At 55.8% G+C, this 17,493-nt stretch overlaps 2 protein-coding genes across 2 annotated transcripts in view; both read left to right on the top strand.

Moving 5' to 3' along the window:
- SPIB (Spi-B transcription factor) lies at positions 1-10,659 on the top strand. Its single transcript, XM_047711521.1, has 7 exons — positions 1-69; positions 981-1,008; positions 2,628-2,700; positions 2,986-3,200; positions 3,576-3,726; positions 4,910-8,847; positions 10,572-10,659. The coding sequence occupies exons 1-6, from the start codon at positions 47-49 to the stop codon at positions 5,206-5,208; spliced, it is 789 nt and encodes a 262-aa protein (XP_047567477.1). The 5' UTR covers positions 1-46; the 3' UTR covers positions 5,209-8,847; positions 10,572-10,659.
- MYBPC2 (myosin binding protein C2) overlaps positions 8,710-17,493 on the top strand; it is a 24,724-nt gene continuing 15,940 nt past the window's right edge. The window contains exons 1-9 of the mRNA XM_047711514.1: positions 8,710-8,847; positions 9,941-10,030; positions 10,572-10,658; positions 11,058-11,206; positions 11,625-11,742; positions 12,430-12,478; positions 12,661-12,720; positions 14,801-14,994; positions 15,265-15,397. Coding sequence (XP_047567470.1) covers positions 8,829-8,847; positions 9,941-10,030; positions 10,572-10,658; positions 11,058-11,206; positions 11,625-11,742; positions 12,430-12,478; positions 12,661-12,720; positions 14,801-14,994; positions 15,265-15,397 — 899 coding nt within the window. The 5' untranslated portion in view covers positions 8,710-8,828. The remainder of the gene's footprint in view (positions 8,848-9,940; positions 10,031-10,571; positions 10,659-11,057; positions 11,207-11,624; positions 11,743-12,429; positions 12,479-12,660; positions 12,721-14,800; positions 14,995-15,264; positions 15,398-17,493) is intronic.

Raw genomic sequence — 17,493 nt, forward strand, 5'->3', positions numbered from 1 at the left:
TAGGGGTGGTGGCTGAAGCCGACAGCAGACCCAGCCCAGCACCACCATGCTCGCTCTAGAGGCTGCACAGTAAGTGGGGGTTCCCTAAAGGAAGGGGTCCCCCTGCCCTTAGGACCCTCTGCCAGGCCTCCCTCAGAGGGAGGGGGGAGGGGGGATTCCCCCTGCCTTTTGCCCATTCTAGATCTCTTCCTTTCCCTTCTTGGTGTCCTTCCTCCATCCTATCCCTGTCTCTCTCGACCATCGAAAAATCTCTCCTTGGGATGCCTGCCTCCCCTCCAGCTAATAGCCTCTCCCAGGCAGCCCCCCAGGCCTGTCCGGCCCCCCGGCCCCCCATGGGGCCTCGCTGAACCTCTGGCTTTCTCACTTGTTATCCACTCTGCTGCTCGGCACAGCGTTTTGTCTCCGTGTTCTCTCCTCTGCCTCTTGCTCCCTCTCTGCCCCTGTCTTTGCCCCTGTCTCTTTCCAGTTCTTCCTCTGTCTGTCTGTTCTCTCCTGCTATCTCCCTGTCTCCCCTCCAGCCCCTTCTGCCGATCTCTGGGACTCAACTGCTTCCCGCCTCAGTGAATGTGTGTCTCCACACTTTCCTCCCATTCTTGCCCAGTGGCTCTCCATCTCCTCTGGTCCAGAGTGGACCCATTTAATGGACTTGATGACGGAGGCCCCCTCCCTGCCCCCATCAGCCCACTGGTGCCACACCACCTCTCCAGGGACTTTCTCTCCCTCACTTTCCCTGCCCCCCAACCAGCCTCTGCCTATGCAAATCCCAGGGGAGGGGGGACATTTGCCTGTCCCCCCACCCCCCACTTCCTGTCCCGCTTGAGTGTGGTGGGGCTGGTCTCACACAAGGACACACAGCAGAAGAGCTGCGGTGGTCACAGCTGCAGCCGCCTCCCTCCTCCGGCTCCCCCACTGGCTCCCAACCACCCTGAGACTCCAGGCTGAAGGCACCCTGACATGCCCCTGTGTCTCTCCCCCTCCAGGCTCGACGGGCCACACTTCAGCTGTCTGGTGAGTCGGGGCCCTGGGGACCAGGGAGGGTAGAGGGGACCCACATGGCCCACCTTGACCCCCCCCACCTCAGTTTCCCCTTCCATTCCTTCCCGTCACTTTGTCTTTCTGACTCTCCCTCCATATCTCCCCCAGCACCCTCCTCCTCACCTGCCCCATCTCCTTCCTGGACCTTTCTCTGCCAGCTCTTGCCCGCTCTCAGACTCTGGGTCCACTTCCTGTGGTGGGGAAGAATGGGGGTCCTTGTGTCTTTGGCTTTGTGTCTCTCCCTCCACCCACCCCACATTCAGCAAACCTATCAATCCCTTCTTTCCTTCTCTTCCTTGCCAAACTGTTTTCTCAAAAGCGTAGTCTAATAGTTCAGACACACAGAATACTATGCTCTCACCATCCATAACCCACAATGCCGTCCAAGAACGAAAACCTCGCTCACTCCCCATGACCCATTGCCAGCATGTCCCACCTTGCTTCAACTTGACAAGTTTTTTGCTTAAAAAAAAAAAAAAAATGGAGGTATAACCTACAAGTTGGAAAGTGGCAGATCTGGTGTGCAGCCCAGTGACATTTCACATTACGCACACACCTGTGTAACAGCTAACCAGACCAAGACATAGAATGTTTCCATCTCTCTGGAAGATTCCCAAACAACAACCACCCCTCCCGCTGGGATCTTTTCCAACATGGATCCGTTTTGCCTGGTTTTGACCTTGATATGAAGCATATTGGGCAGGATGTCCCCTTTGGCTCTGGCTTCCTTCATCAGCATTCTGTATTGGGCATTGTTTTGCCTTGGTATTTAAGTACACTCTGTCCCCTATGTGGGGCTCGAACTCACGACCCGAGATCAAGAGTTGCATGCTCTACTGCCAGCCAGCCAGGCGCTCCAGCCTTGGTTCCTTTTCTCTGTTGTCTAGAGCTCTGCTGGGCCCCCGCCCTGCAACACACACACGCCACGACCACCTGTTTATCCACTCTCCTGTCCATGGGCTATTTCTTGCTTGGGGCTCTTGGAAAAGCTGCTCTGATTGTTCTCGAACAAGGCTATTTTGTGGACCTATGTTTTCAGTGCTGTGGGGTAATACCTGGGAGTGAGGCTGCGGGGTCGTCTGGATGTCTAGCCTTGGTCTTGACTATAATGGCTAAAGCAATACATGATTCTTGAGGGGTAGTTCAAAATGATAGGTGGATAAAGAAGCATTGAGTTTTCTTTGCCTCTGTAGAAACACTTCTACCCCTGGGACAGGCGAGCCTGGGGGAATTCTTCCCTGCGTTCCCCATGCCTTCCTAGGAGCCCACGGTCTTAGCAGGTGCTGGCTGCCATGTCCCTGAGACCCTGGGTCTTGGGGTTTCTGCAAATCTCCTGCTGTGTCTTTCATTCTGTGTGTGTGTGTGTGTCTGTGTGTTCCTGCTGTGGTGTGTATGTGTGTCCCTGCTTTCTGTATCTCTGTATGTCTCTTTCTTTGCCCCTGTCTCTGGTGCCTGGTCTCTGTGGCTCTTTCTGTCCATCTCCCAGCCTTCCCCTCTTCTCCCTTGTCCTTGTCAGAACCCTTCTGCTGGCCCAGAATGGGTGTGGGGGCTCCCCAAAGCCTGGGATGACCCCTCTTCCCCCCACCCATCAGTATCCAGATGGTGTCTTCTATGATCTGGACAGCTGCAAACACCCCAGCTACCCCGACTCAGAGGGGGCTTCTGGTGAGTGGCCCTGCCCTAGCCATCCTCTTGACCTGGACCTTGGGCCCATTTCACAGATGGGGGAGCTGAGTCCCAGGGGAGGATGTCACCAAGTTCAGCAGGATAAGATTAGCCTAGTCTCCAGACCTCCCCCCTTTTCCTCTCCCACCCACCCTCTTGCCCATGCAAATTCTGGGGAAAAACATTTGCAAGGCCTACAATGGCCTCTCTGTGCTGGGGGCTTCGAGTGGGTAGGGCTGAGGCCAGACCTGGCTTCTGACTCAGCACCTTCCCGCCCTCTCCCAGACTCCCTGTGGGGCTGGGACCTCAGTCCAGCTGTCCCAGCCACCTCCTATGAAGCCTTCAACCCGGCTGTGGCCAACTTCAGCCATCCTCAAGGAATCCAGCTCTGTTACGGACCCTCGACCTACAGCCCCGTGGGGAGCCTGGACCCAGCCCCCAGTGTAGAGGCCCCGGGGCCCAGCTTCCCAGCATACCCCACAGATGACTTCACCAGCCAGGTGAGGGACAGGGACATGATTAACTTTCCCATCATCGGCTCGAGATTTCCTAGATGCCAGGCAGCGTGTGAAAGCCTCTGGGTTAAGTACCATTTCTGCTCCATTGCACGGGCCAGCCAACAGAGGCGTGGATGTCAGGCAAGGAGCTGCACGGGAAGCCATGTTCTGGGTTGGGCAGGCTTTCAGGGAGAGGGCCCGGGTATCCCTTGGCCATGCCATGGAGATGGGAACTGAGGCCAGAGCACAGGCTGTAAAGGGTGGGGGGGCACAGTGGGGAAGGCCATATCGAGGACCCAGGAGGAGGAAGCTGAGGGAAGAGCAGAGGGAGGGAGGAAAGGGGGTCCCTGGACTGCAGGTGATCCTGACCTTTTGCAGACCATGGGCCCCCCGGCGTATGCCCCGTACCCCAGCCCTCTGCTGTCGGAGGAGGAAGACCTCCTGCTGGACAGCCCAGCCCTGGAAGTTTCAGACAGCGAGTCGGATGAGGCCCTCATGGCTGGCCCTGAGGGGAGGGCATCTGAGGCAGGTACGTGGGAGCTAGTGGGGTGTGGTGGGGCTCCAAGAGGAGATGGGGGAGGGGCTAAAGGAACCCCCGGCTTCTCAAGCACCTACTGTATACTCCAGTGATGAGGGTATTTCCCTGTGTGACCTGGAGCAAATGACTGTACCTCTCTTGGCCTGACTTTCCTATCTACCATGGGGATGACGTAAGTGTCTATTACTGGAGTGTGGGGATTAAGTTCGATAATACAGGTGAAGGAGAGAGGTGCTTGGCACAGAGCAGTCAGTCAGTACGTCTCCACCCTTTTCAGACACGATATCAATGGACACAATCATATCAACACAGGTCCCCGGAACCCCTGTTTCCGCCCATGTGACTGACCCGTGGTTTGCCCAGTTCCTGGGCCGGTAGGATTGTGAATTACTTTCCCTACCTGGCTCTCGGTTTCCCATCTGTAAAATGGGCAGCAGCCGCAACAGCCCCATCTCCTGGGCTTCTGATGAAGATCAAATGAGCTCATAACTGTAAATGCTTAGAACTAAGTGCTTCACAGAGGTTTGTAAAATACACACACACACACACACACACACACACACACAAGCCTCATTTACAGCTGAGGAAACGCCAGCTCAAGGTCACTGCTGGGAAGTGGCAGACCTGGGGTTCTGGTACCCAATGGCCTGCTATGAACAGCCCCTCTCTGGCTTCGTGGGGGTCTTTGCTGCTGGTAGGAGCAAAAAAGAGACCCCCAGCCACCCCCGCAAATCCTTCCAGGATCCCAGTCCCTCTGGGGCTGAGAAATGGCTAGGCGCATTCAAACCCACTTCAGATCTCTTCACCACCACTCAGCGCCTCTGAGGGGCCTTGGCAGTCCATTCCACAGATCCTGTCCTCCACACGCAGGGCAGACAAGTATTACTACGTGCGGGCCACCAGCAGAGCAGAGGAGAGACGCAGGTCCCCAAGATAAAGCAAGGCAGGGGGATGGGAACTGTGGGGTAACAGCTTCGGGGAGGAGAGAGGCTTGCCTCCGATGGGGGTGGTGGTGGCCCAAGGCGGACCCAGGCAGATGCTTCCTCCCTCGTCCCAATGCTCTCGGCTGTGAGGCTGAGGCTTGCTGGGGGCCCGGGAGGAGGGGTGAAGCGGAGGGGGCGGGGAGGCGCGGCGCCCCAAGGCTCGCTCCCCTAACGTGCCCCGACCACCGCAGGGGCCCGCAAGAAGCTCCGCCTGTACCAGTTCCTGCTGGGTCTGCTGACGCGCGGAGACATGCGCGACTGCGTGTGGTGGGTGGAGCCGGGCGCCGGGGTGTTCCAGTTCTCCTCCAAGCACAAGGAGCTCCTGGCGCGCCGCTGGGGCCAGCAGAAGGGCAACCGCAAGCGCATGACCTACCAGAAGCTGGCGCGCGCCCTGCGCAACTACGCCAAGACCGGCGAGATCCGCAAGGTCAAGCGCAAGCTCACCTACCAGTTCGACAGCGCGCTGCTGCTCGCCGCCCGCCGGGCCTGAGCCCAGTGGGGGGGCTCTCCGGGGCTCCACGTCTGCGTCACGTTGGCGTCCCCACTCTAGGTCATAGGACCCGTGGATTCCCCACGCTGTTGGGGGTGGGCGGCTGCCATAATCCCTAAGCTCTGCCCAGGGCCCCTCTGGGACTCCACCCCACCCCAATCATGTCTAGGGCCCCTCTGGGATTTCCTTGTCATGTTCGGGATCGCCAGGATCCTCGTGTCTTGGGTCACAGAACCCCTGGAGGACTATACTCTGTGTCTGTGCGGAGGGGGTGGGCAGGACCCTGCTTCCAGATCGCCTTGTGGTGTCTGAGATCGTCCAACCAAGCTCTCTGAGCTCCCTTGTGTGTCTGGGATTCCTCAGTCTCATCTGGGGAGGGTGAGCTCACAGCTCATCACACAGGGAGGGGGTTGCTGCTTGTAACCCTAAGCCCCGTCCAGCCAGGGTCTCTCTGGGATCCCCTTCTCATGTCTGACACTCTCCTATCAGATCTGAGATCTCCTACTTATGTCTGGGGCCTTCTGGAAACCCTCTATCATGTCTCAAATCTCTATGCCCATCTGTGACTCTCTTGTCCTGTTCCCCAAAATATGTTTGTCATCTTGAGATCCCTCAATTCTCTGGAGCCACTGTGCTATCACTTTTTGTGCGTGTCTGGAATTCTCCAATCACATCCAGAGTACCTCTGGGATCCTTTGGGCCTGTCTAAAAACAACCTTGTCAGGTCTATGGGAGACCTCGGTGAACTCTGTCTTGTCCAGGCCACCTCTGGGATCCCCTGGTCTGTCTGGGATCCTTCCAATCACAACTGGGGCCTCCCTGGGATCCCCTATCTGCTCTGCCCCTTTGGGGACCCCATCAGCAGACCTGAGTTCTCACAGGGATCCTCCCCTTCCTGGAGTGCACTCTGTAGGGCCAAGCTAGAGATCATTCTGGCCAGTCAACTGATTTCCGGGTGATCTTGGCAGCTCTCCCATGTCATCTCTAACCAAAGGTCTCACATTGGTACCCCTACCCCTCTAGCTCCCTTTGGGGCAAATCAGATCTCTGGTGGTGGGTCCTTCTTTAGTTCCCTGCAGCAGTGAGGGAGATTTTACAAACTCCTTCCCTTCAGACTTTGCACGATCCAACAAAGGTGGGCAGCTTTGCGGTGCAGAGAGGCTGGAGGAGGGTGCCGGGCACCCTTAACGGGGTGCCTGTTCTCCAGTCTGTCCCAGTCCCCGCTGCCCCTGGCTGTCAGACCCCAGTGGCTTCTTTCAGTCGCTTCTTGGCCCCTGACCATTTGTGTTTTCAGCCCTGGTGTGAACCCATGGAGGTGAAGCTTGGGTTCACCGTGGGAGCTCTGATTTGAACCCTGTGGGGGTGTCACAGACTGTGGGCTAAGATGCCAGAGTCCCAGTCCTTGAGTCTTTGTGACTGGGGGATCTAGGGTGAAAGATTTGCTGCTTCTGGGCCTCAGTTTGTCCCTTCTGTGAAAGGGGAGAGGAGGAGGAAGATAGAAAAAGTCCCCTGCAGCCCTGCTGAGCCTTTGATGCATCTTCTGGAAATCTACCCCACCACCCATTCATTGACGTCCAGGAGGAGGACGACAAGGAAGGAACTTCAAAGACCCAGAGAGGGAAAAGGTCCTTATGGGGCACACAGCTGCTGGTAGCAGAGCCCAGGCTGGGACCTGCCCTCCCAAGGACAGCACACACCTTCACACTGGAATGGGGGCAGGGTGGGAAGGGAGTGCCAGGGACAAAATGTTCCCAGGGCCTCCTCTTGCAAATGAGGTACCTTTTGCAAAAACTATCATCATCACCCCAAGTGTGGAATGAAATAAAATAAAACAAATCAAGGTAGACAGGCTTCCTAGGACCCTTTGTTAGGGATGGCGCTCTGTCGGCCCAGGCCTGCTGACTGGCAGAGACACTGAGGCGTAGGCAAGGCGGACCACAAGAAGGGATGGAAGAGGAGTTCAGAGCCGCATCAGGCTGAGCTTTGAAGGCCGCGGTAAAGGGCTTTAGATGCAGACACTGCTGGTTCCGTTCAATTTTTGTCTGTCTCTCTTTTTTTATAAAGATTTTTTATTTTGAACCAATCTCTATACCAACCTGGAGCTCCGACTCACAACCCCGAGATCAGGAGTCGCCTCTTCTTCCGAGCTGAGACAGCCAGGCTTTCTCGCTCTCTTCCCCACTGTCTCCCTGCTCCCCTTTCCATCAAGGTGTCTGTCCCCCCCCCTTCTGAATTTCTCCCCTTCTCTGTACGTCTGGATACAGCACTCGGACAGGCAGATAGAGCCGGAGGCTCCCGGCGGCGCGTCGCGCTCTGGCTCCAGCCACTACACCACGCAGCTGGGCGCGCATGAGCGGTGTGGCTGTCTGCCTAGCAACCCGTGACATCATACAGAGGCTGGCGCGGGGTTGGCTTGGCGCTCCACAGAGGCGGGGCAGTTTCCGGCTCGCAGGGGGTTTTGGAAGAGCCGGGAAGGGGGAGACCGAGAGGAAGAAAATCGGGAGGGACGTGTATTCACTCAAACCTGCTCCCTCCGCCGGAGTTACTTCCTCTCCCATCCTCCGCCTTAACCCCAAACCCGCACTCCCTACTCCCTCTCACACTCACCTCGCCTTCCTCCCCATAACACCCACTGCCTCTCAGAGACCCCTCTCTTCACCCCCCCACCCCGCTTCTGGCCTCCTTCACCTCCCCCCATCCGGCGTCCAGCCACCCCCCCCCCCCATTCTGAAAGCCACAGGTCCCCCTGCTGGGAAGGGCGCCAACGTCCGGGCAGCCCTCCAGGGCCTTCCCGGTCTCCCCACCCGCCCCGCTGGGGGGCACTCGTCCCCCTCCCCCGCGTCCGGTGCCCGCCGCGCCCGCTCCGGGAACCGTCGAGTGGAGCCGGCCGGCTGGGTCCCAGGAGGGGCACGCGGCCAATCCCGGGTCCCAGGTGGCCGCGGCCGCAGGCCTTCAGATGTGCTCTCGCCCAGGGGCGGGACTCGAGAGTCCTCGAGCCTCCGTGCCTTCCTGCGGGCACAGAGATCGCCTCCCCACCCCCGCAGCCGTCTTGCCCACGCTGGGAAACCGAACCCTCCCTCGCAGCTCCGGTTTCCCGAAAACTCCTGACTTGCAGATACTAAGAATGGCTTTCTAGACGGTCTTCCCCTTTGGCCCCCACGGCAGAGTTCTGGCTCGGAGCCCTCACCCATTTTAGACCCTAGCCCCTTCATCTCCCGCCTCCCAGGAGTCAGGAGTCCAGGCCCTCGTCCTCCATTTTCCTGGACCCAAGAATCCGAGCCCCAGACCCCAATGTCCAGACCCTCCTCCTTCAGACGTGGGAGCCCTCGCCTCCAGCCCCCTCTTCCTGGGACCCGGGTGTCTGAACCCCAGGCCTCTCCTCCCCAGGGACTTGGCATTTAGCCATCTCTCGCGGTCCAGATGTTCTTTCTCACCCTTCAGAACACGCCTGGCTGAATGTGGGGCAGCAAGGAGGGCGGGGAGACCAGGCTGATGCCTCCCACAGCCTCCTGGGAGTCTCTGGACTTCTTAAAGGGCTCCCCCTGGGGGCCCACCTGTTCGCCCCAGGGCGCTGAGGGACAAGCTGCGGTCTGAGGAGCCCAGGAGCGAGATCTGCTGACATGCCTGAGGCGAAACCAGGTGACTTTCAGAACTGCCCTCCCTGGGTGGAGATGCGGTCCCCTTTTCTGAATGGGGGCTAAGGGCTCCTCTGTAGGTTTCGGAGAATGGGATGTGTTCTCTGTGTGGTGAGGGCTTCCCTTTCTTCTGTGAGGTGGGGGGCCCCATATCTGTGTTGGGTTGGTGGGTCTCCTTCCCTGTGCAGTGAGGGTGTCCCTTTCTCTATAGGGATTTGGGGGGGGCATTGCTGGGTGCAGATAAAGATTATCTGACTTTGAGTCCTTTTCTGCGTAGGGATGGGAGTGCTGTGTATGTAGACCAGAGAGTCTTTGCGTTTTGATTGGGGTCCTCTACATTTGGGGATGGAGTTCTCTCCATAGGCACCAGGGTGCTTCTCTGAGTGAGGACTGAGTCCCTTCTCTATAGGGGAGTGGGGTCCTTGTGTGTATAGAGGTTAGGGGTTCCTGTCTGGTGAGGAGAGCTCTTGTCTGTATAAGGATGAGGGGACCTCCTTTCAATAGGAATGTGGGCTTCCTCATGAAGGAATTAGGGAGCCTTCTCCATATAGGGGTCCCTTATGTGAGCCTTTCTCTGCCATTTGATGCTCTTCTCTGTATGGGACTGTGGACATTTTTAACGTGGGGTGTCGCTTTCTCTCTATAAAGAAGTGAACACAAGAGATTCAAGTCCCTGGGAGGGACCCTCCTCCTGGGGTGTCCAGACCGCTGGCACCAGGCCAACCAGGCTGTGGCGTGGGGGTCCAACCCCTCACTGCAGCTGGGTCATGGGTGGGCCAGGAGCCAGCAGGCAGGGCAGGTGGAAGATGCCATGGTCAGCACACAGTGTCCAGTTTCCAGCCCCGGGAAAGAGCTAATTATACCCACAGGACCCAAAAGGTCAGGGCCTGGTGGCCTGAGTGGATGGGGCACGGCTTGTCTGGAGCAAGGGGAAACCTGATCGCTCAGACTCTCAGGATTAGAGATTAACTTACGCCTGAAGGGGCAGGACTTCTGTGTCTGAGGGAGAATGGGGGGTTGGTGGTGCTAGAGTCCTGGGTTTTGGAAGAGGAGGGTACTGAGCACTTCCTCAACTGCGAACATCTTTTACCTCGCAGTAGCCAAAAAGGCCCCCAAAGGCAAAGAGGCTGCCAAACCAGCTCCCAAGGAAGCCCCCCCTGAGGAGGCTCCTGCAGAGCCCCCCAAAGGTGAGACGATGTTCCTGTGGGATCTGCAGAACCTGGCTTTTCAACCCCGGCTCCCTTTGTACCTCTGCAGCACCTTGCTCTCTCTCCTTCAGTCCTACCTCCAGAGCTAATCCATCCTTCCCACACTTGCCCACAACCCTCCATGGCTCCCCAGTGCCCCCAGGTTAGAGCCCTGCCCCTCAGACTGGTCCCCATGCCCCTAGCAGCTAACTGATTCATCACGGAGTCCTGCCCAGTTCTGGATGCCGCGGTCTATTTCCACACCTCTCCTACCCCAAAGCCACGTTCAAATGATCCAGTCCACCTCCCTCCAGTTCACAAATGGGGAAACTGAGGCCCAAAGGAGTGGAGGAGACTGGCCAAAGTCATGCAGCCACCTGCGTGATACATGGTCTTTCCAAAGTCAGGAGAAGCCACTTTGCTCCATGCCTTGGCATCTGAGCAGAGGGTCTCTCGCAGGCTCTAAGCCCCACTCATTAAGTGGCCTGCTGCCCCTTCCCCAACCTGCCTCAGATCCCCTCCAATCCTGTCTCCTAAGCAGAGGCTCCACCTGAGGACCAGTCTCCCACTGCTGAGGAGCCCACTGGCATTTTCCTGAAGAAGCCAGACTCAGTGTCGGTGGAAAATGGTGAGGGGGGATGAGGGAGGAGGGGGCTGGAGACATGACTCTTGGGTCTGAGGGAGGAGGGGGCTGGGGGTTTGGACTCCCAAGTCTGAGGGAGGAGGGGACTGGGGTCCAGGGCTCCTGAGTCTGAGGGAGGAGGGAGCTGGGGCCTGGACTCCCGGGTCTGAGGGAGGAAGGACTGGGGGCCTGGACTCCCGGGTCTGAGGGAGGTGTGGGCTGGGGGCCTGGACTCCCAGGTCTGAGGTAGGAGGGGGCTGGGGACCTGGACTCCTGGGTGTGAGGGAGGAGGGGGCTGGGGACTTGGACTCCTCTGTCCAAGGAAGGAGAAGCTCCCAGTCCTCTCTGTAGAGTCTCACAGTTCCTGTCTGGCCACTCCCTCCCATCCCTCACCCCCCCACCCAGGAAAAGATGTGGTGATCGTGGCCAAGGTGAACGGGAAGGAGCTCCCAGAGAAACCAACCATCAAGTGGTTCAAGGGGAAGTGGCTGGAGCTGGGCAGCAAGAGTGGGGCCCGATTCTCTTTCAAGGAGTCCCATGACTCTGCCAGCAATGTGAGGACCCCATGGGGACACTGAGGGCATATGGGCTAAGGATGGGGGTTGGGCAGCCCTCAATTCTCAGAAGGCCTGTTGCTTGAAGCCTGGAGCCCCTGTAGGATGGAAAACAGGACCTCCAGGGATAGAGGTTGTGCGGGGCTGCTTGGTGGAGATTGTGGGGGACAGGTGGGGACAATGTTTGGGTTAGGGCAGGGCACACTTGGTCAGTCCATGCATTCCCAGAAAGGTCTCTGGGGTCATAGATATGGGGCCCCAGGGTCAAGTTTGTCCAGGCATGCGAAGAGACAGCTGGCCTTTCCAATGGGGCCAGGGTGAGGACCCAGAGAGGGAGACGTGAGGTGGGCTCCGGGGTGTGTGGGGTGGGGCTGGGGAGCAGTCACGCGCACCCACATCCCTGGCCCCCTGCCCCCAGGTGTACACTGTGGAGCTGCACATTGGGAAGGTTGTCGTGGGGGACCGTGGGAATTACCGCCTTGAGGTCAAAGCCAAGGACTTCTGCGATAGCTGTGCCTTCAACATCGATGTGGAGGGTGCGCTGGTGGGGGTGGCGGCGTGGGGGAGCAAAGGGTTGTGGGGGGTGGGGCTGGGGTGGGTGTTTCAGCCTGGTGTAGCGAGCGTACAGATGTGGGGGTGAGATTTGGGGAGGAGGGAGTAGATGCAGGGGTCAGGGGATTCAAAATTGGGGAGATAGTCTATGGGCTTAGACCATGAGGAGGAATGGACTCGGGGTGGAGAGGGTGCAGGGTTTTGGGTGCCCAGCGAAGGCTGAGAAGGTGAGCTAAGTAGATCCCAGAGTCTCAGTGGACAGGCTAGAGAAGGTAGCCATGAGGGCTTGGGAAGCTAGTGTGTCCAGGTTTAGGGTGAGGGTGTGCAAGCTAAGTGGGAGGTTATTACAGATTTGGGGGCATATGTATGGACCCCAGAGGGCTCTGGGGTCTACAGCCCAGGATGGGTGTGGCTTAAATATGGGGGACACAGGGAAGGCGGCTGCCCAGGCCCGGGGAAAAGAGTGTGCTGGCCCTGGTGTGTGGGGGGAGAGGCTGCTCGTGGGGCAGTGCGGCAGCAAGGGAAACAGGAATCCACGCGCAAGTTGCAGGATGTGCTGGCCCATGACAGGGGGCCTGGGGGGAGGTTGTGCAGGCCTGGAGGGGCACTCTTGGTCTTAGATCAGGCCTTGCTTCCAGCTCACCTTCTGTCCCCCCATCTCCTCTCTCCAGTACCCCGTCAGGACGCCTCTGGGCAGGGTCTAGAAAGCTTCAAGCGTTCGTAAGTGATCCTGGAGCCTGGGAAGAGGTGTGGGGGGTTGGTGTCTGCTGGTGCCAAAGACTATGGAGTGTCTTCCCCCGGGGGGGGGGGTGGGCTGTGGGAGAAGGGAAGAGTGGGGACCCAGGGCAGGCCTGAGGGCACAGGACCTCCATGGGGTTCACACACCCTCTCAATGGCCACAGGGGCCAAGGGAAGTCAGAAGATGCGGGTGAGCTGGATTTCAGCAGCCTGTTGAAGAAGAGGTAAGCCTACTCCACTTGGCCTAGAGAGAGGAGATGGGGATTCATAGAGGAGGAGGTTCCACTGCCAGCCCTGGATGCCCTGTTTTCCGCTCTGTGACCTGCATCTACCCATTTCCCACCCATCCGGCCGTCTGTCCCTCCACCTATCCTTGTACTCACCATTCACATTTACCTACAACCGCACCCACTCAGCCATCTGCCGGCCAGTTCCCCTACCTACCTACCCTCCAACCCATCATCCTCACAGCCATTTTCTTGTTCACTCAGGCTCTAATTCACCTGTACATCCCTCTGAGGACCCAAACACCCATCTGCCATTCTGGGTGGGGCAGGTCCACCCATCCACTTACCAATCACCCGTCTGTTCAACCAGCTGTGTATCCATTGACTAATCCAACCACTCACCTACCTGCGCATTTGCCCATTCATCCGCCCACACATCCATTCATCTACCCGCCATCTCCCACCTGTCTATCCACTCGTCTACCATTACACTCAGCCACCCAGTCAGTAGCCCATCCATTCATCCTTCACCTACCCACCCCTTAATCCCATTCCCCAACTATGGAGGCACCACCAATCCACTTTCCACCACCCATCTGTCTCTCATCCATCTTCCTTCCCACCTGGGTATCTATCTGCACCTACATCTCTCTCCCAACTGAATCCGTCATCCCACCCGCCCACCTGGCCGTGCATTCTTCAATCAACGCTTCCGTCTTCAGTGACGCACCCATCTACCCAGATAGCTCTCTGTGCGTGATCTATACGAAATTGTTGTTCTTTAGGTAAAAATGATGGGCTATTGGCAATTTTATAGTGTTCAATATGATGCTTTTCCGTTCGCTTGGTTATTCATTATCTACTGGTCCACCCATCCATTCTTGTATTCATTCATCTATCCCCATACCCAAATCCACAGCAACCCCATCGAATGACAGATTCATCTCCTTGTCTTTACCCAGCCAACCACCTACCTGGCCATCTCCCCTCAACATATCCACCCAATTGCCGACCCAACCATTTGCCACCAACCCATCAGTCCATCCACTCGCCCAGCTATCTTCCACCCGCACATTCATCTGTCTTCACGCCACCCGTCCACCACCTATCACCCATCCATGCACCCGCACATCCATCACCCCAGCCATCCATCAACACCTTGACCCATGCCTGCAGTAATTCTCCACCCAAAGCTCTGTACATCATTGCAGATACTCCTATGTCCTCCTGTTCCCCACTCATCTCTCCTCTTTTTGTTCCCTTCCTTCCTTCTTTCCAGAGATCTACTCACTTTCTCACTCAGCAAACATTCTTTGAAGCCTCCTGTCTCCCAGACCCCGGGCTGAGATCAGGGGAAAGAGAGAAGTTTGATTTGGTCCCTGACACTGAGTCACAGATTGTTCTGGGGAGATGGGTCTGGTCCAACAGACATAGACAGAGACCAAGATTGTTTAGTGTGACCAAAGAGAGGGTCCCACAGAGACCTTGTGAGAACCCAGAGGGAAGGCAGCTCATTGCCTGGGAAGACCAGCAGTGCCTCACAGAGGAGGGGGCTTTGGCACTAGGTCTGAAGAGGAGTGCATCAGGAAGGGAAAGTAGGGAGGGGTCATCTGGGTGGGGAAACATTTTGTGCAAAGGCTGGGAGGCAGGAGGGGGGCCTGAGGGTTCAGGAAAGGCAAGGAACATGCATGGGTGGTTGTGGGGTGCTGATGGCATGGTGGGTGGCGTCATGACTGTCAGGCTGAGCTGCTGAGGCTTCCTCCTGATGGCAGTGGGGGACCCATGGAAGAATTCTGAACAAGGAAAGGATGTCATCTGATGTGGAAGTAAGGAATACCCTCCTGGGGCCATGTGGCGAGCAGGCTGGAGGGGAAGAGGCAGAATGGAGGCCAGGAGGTCAAGGAGGAGGCTGAGGCATGCAGGCGGAGAGGAAAGGGGACCAGGCTCAGAGAGAGAGAGAGCGGCACAGCAAGTGGGTGAAGGTAGAGGGAGGACAAAGGCAGAGGGAGCGCCTCACCTTTTAATCCTAATTGCCCCTCCACCCCCTGCGGCCCCTGCCCACTCTCCCTGCCCTCAGGGAGGTGGTTGAGGAGGAGAAGAAAAAGAAGAAAGATGATGATGACCTAGGCATCCCCCCTGAAATTTGGGAGCTCCTGAAAGGGGCAAAGAAGAGTGAGTACGAGAGGATTGCCTTCCAGTATGGCATCACTGACCTCCGGGGCATGCTGAAGCGGCTCAAGAAGGCCAAGGTCGAGGTCAAGAAGAGTTCAGGTCAGCACTGCTCAGAGGGGAGGTGGGCCCTCCCTAGGGGATCCCAGCATCATGGGTATTGGATGTTTGGACCCTGGACCTATCTCTTGAAGGTCCTGATCTAAGGAGTAATAGGGCCCTGTAGTCAGGCACCTCCAAGTTCATGGGAGGATTCCTGACATTGACCTTGGAGAGCCCATGGTCTGGGGAGGGAGATGTGGCAGCTCTGGGGGGTGACCAGGGCAGTGAGAACCTCTCAGCTCCATGTACCCTGCATCCTTCAATCTCCAGCCTTCACAAAGAAACTGGATCCAGCCTACCAAGTGGACAGAGGCAACAAGATCAAGTTGGTGGTGGAAATCAGTGACCCAGACCTTCCTCTTAAGTGGTACAGGAACGGCCAGGAGATCAAACCAAGTAGCAAGTATGTGTTGAGGGACAGTCCCTCAGGGGGGTGGGGGGAGATCGAGTCCCAGAGAGGGCCCAGATATAAATCTGACCACTCTTAACCCAGAAAGAGCCTCCCTCATTCATATGAAAAGTGTAAATACCTCAATAAAAAAAAATTGACAAAGGAGGGGCGCATAGCTGGCTCAGTAGGTGAAGCATGTGGCCCTTGATGTCAGGATCATGAGTTCAAGCACCATATTGGGTGTAGAGATCACTCCTTTTTTTTTTTAATTTAAGGGTTTTGTTGTTGTTTTTTAAGATTTTATTTATTTATTTATTTATTTGTTTATTTATTTGACAGAGAGAGAGAGAGAGAGAGAGAAATCGAGAGACAGCCAGAGAGGAACACAGGCAGGGGGAGTGGGAGAGGGAGAAGCAGGCTTCCTGGTGAGCAGAGGGAGCCCAATGTGGGACCCGACTCCAGGACCTGGGATCATGACCTGAGTTGAAGGCAGATGCTTAATGGTTGAGCCACCCAGGAGCCCCTAGAGATTACTCTTAAAAAATCTTTAGGGGTGCCTGGATGGCTCAGTCAGTTAAGCATCTCTCTTCAGCTCAGGTCATCCTAGGATCAAGTCCCACATTGGGTTCCTTGCTCAGTGGGAAGTCTGCTTCTACCTCTCCCTCTGCCTCTCCTCCTGCTCATGTGCGTGCTCTCTCTATCAAATAAATAAATAAAATTTTTATAAATAAATAAATAAGCTTTTAAAAAAATTGTTCAAGGTAATGAAAACAAGAATTTGGTTGAGAAGAAACCAATGGCCAATGTGCTGTGGAGGACACATTCAACCTTGAAAATAACAGCAACAACAACAATAATAATGCAAATAAGTAATAGTCTTCTGCTCTCCAAATAGGCAAAGACTTTCCAAAATGATAAAATCCAGTGCTGGAGACAACATAGAGAAATGGGTACATAAATGCTGCTGGCAGGAATGGTACTTGCTAAATCTCTGAGTGGGCAGTGTGTTAAAAATCTTTCAGATTGTGCAATTTGAGGGATTTATCCTAAGAGAATTTCATGGTTGTGCATATTTCACAGCAAGGATGTTCCCTAAGGCATTTGCTATTGTAGCAAAAAATGGAAAACAACCAAAATGTATGATTCCTTGCCAAAGTTCTATGTGGTCACTAAGAATGAGATCCTAAAATGTATACTAATACGGGAAGCTGGTCAAAGTTTGCAAACGGGAAGAAGCGTGGTTCCCATTTCTGCCTCACACAATGTTAATCTACATACATATAGATAAAAAGATTGGAAAGACAGAGACCAAAATGTTTGCAACAGTTATCTCTTGGATGGGTTTTAGTTTTATTATTTTTTTCTTGTCTGTGTATGTGTGTGTGTTTTAAAGTTATTAATTTATTTAAGTCGTCTCTACACACAACGTGGGGTTCTAACTCAGGATTTCCAAGATCAAGTGTCAGCATGTTCTCCTGACTGAGCCAGCCAGGCGCCCTGGCTGTGTCTTCTAAGTTCCTCATCAGGAGCATGTTGGATAAGATAAAAAGTTAAGTTAGTTAAGGTCCAGGTTAAGTTGCTGTAACAAAGTCCCTAGATTACATTACTTGGCGTGAGAGAGAAATGTATTCCTAGCTGATTGAGGCTGGTGGGTTGGCTTTCTTCTTAGAGATTGTTTGGGGACCCAGGTTCCACATTTTAGGCTACACCATTTCTTGTGACATTGTCTTCGTCTACTTGATTGAAGCTGGGTCATGGGAGACAGGAAGGGGGAAGGAGAGAAGTCTGGAGCAAGCAACACAAAGGTGGAGATGAAGTAGCAGTTATGCCGCTGGAATCCACTCACATTCCATTGGCCCAAGTTCAGTGGTGGTCCATTCTAGCTGCAAAGGAGGCTGGGAAATGTAGTTCTCAGGTCGGTAGCTGTGTGCTATCGCTAAATGGAAGGGGAGGATGGATATGGGCGGCGAGGGGGCACTTAAGATTTCCGCTATGGGTATTTAAATACTAGAAATGAGACCATCTGTCCGCTCCTGCACAATCTGGCCCTGAGAGGGAGTGACTTGCTTGAGAACTGGTGGGTAGATCAACCCCAGGCCCGGGATCTC

This window comes from Lutra lutra, chromosome 17 (assembly GCF_902655055.1).
Source record: "Lutra lutra chromosome 17, mLutLut1.2, whole genome shotgun sequence".
NCBI lineage: Eukaryota > Metazoa > Chordata > Mammalia > Carnivora > Mustelidae > Lutra > Lutra lutra.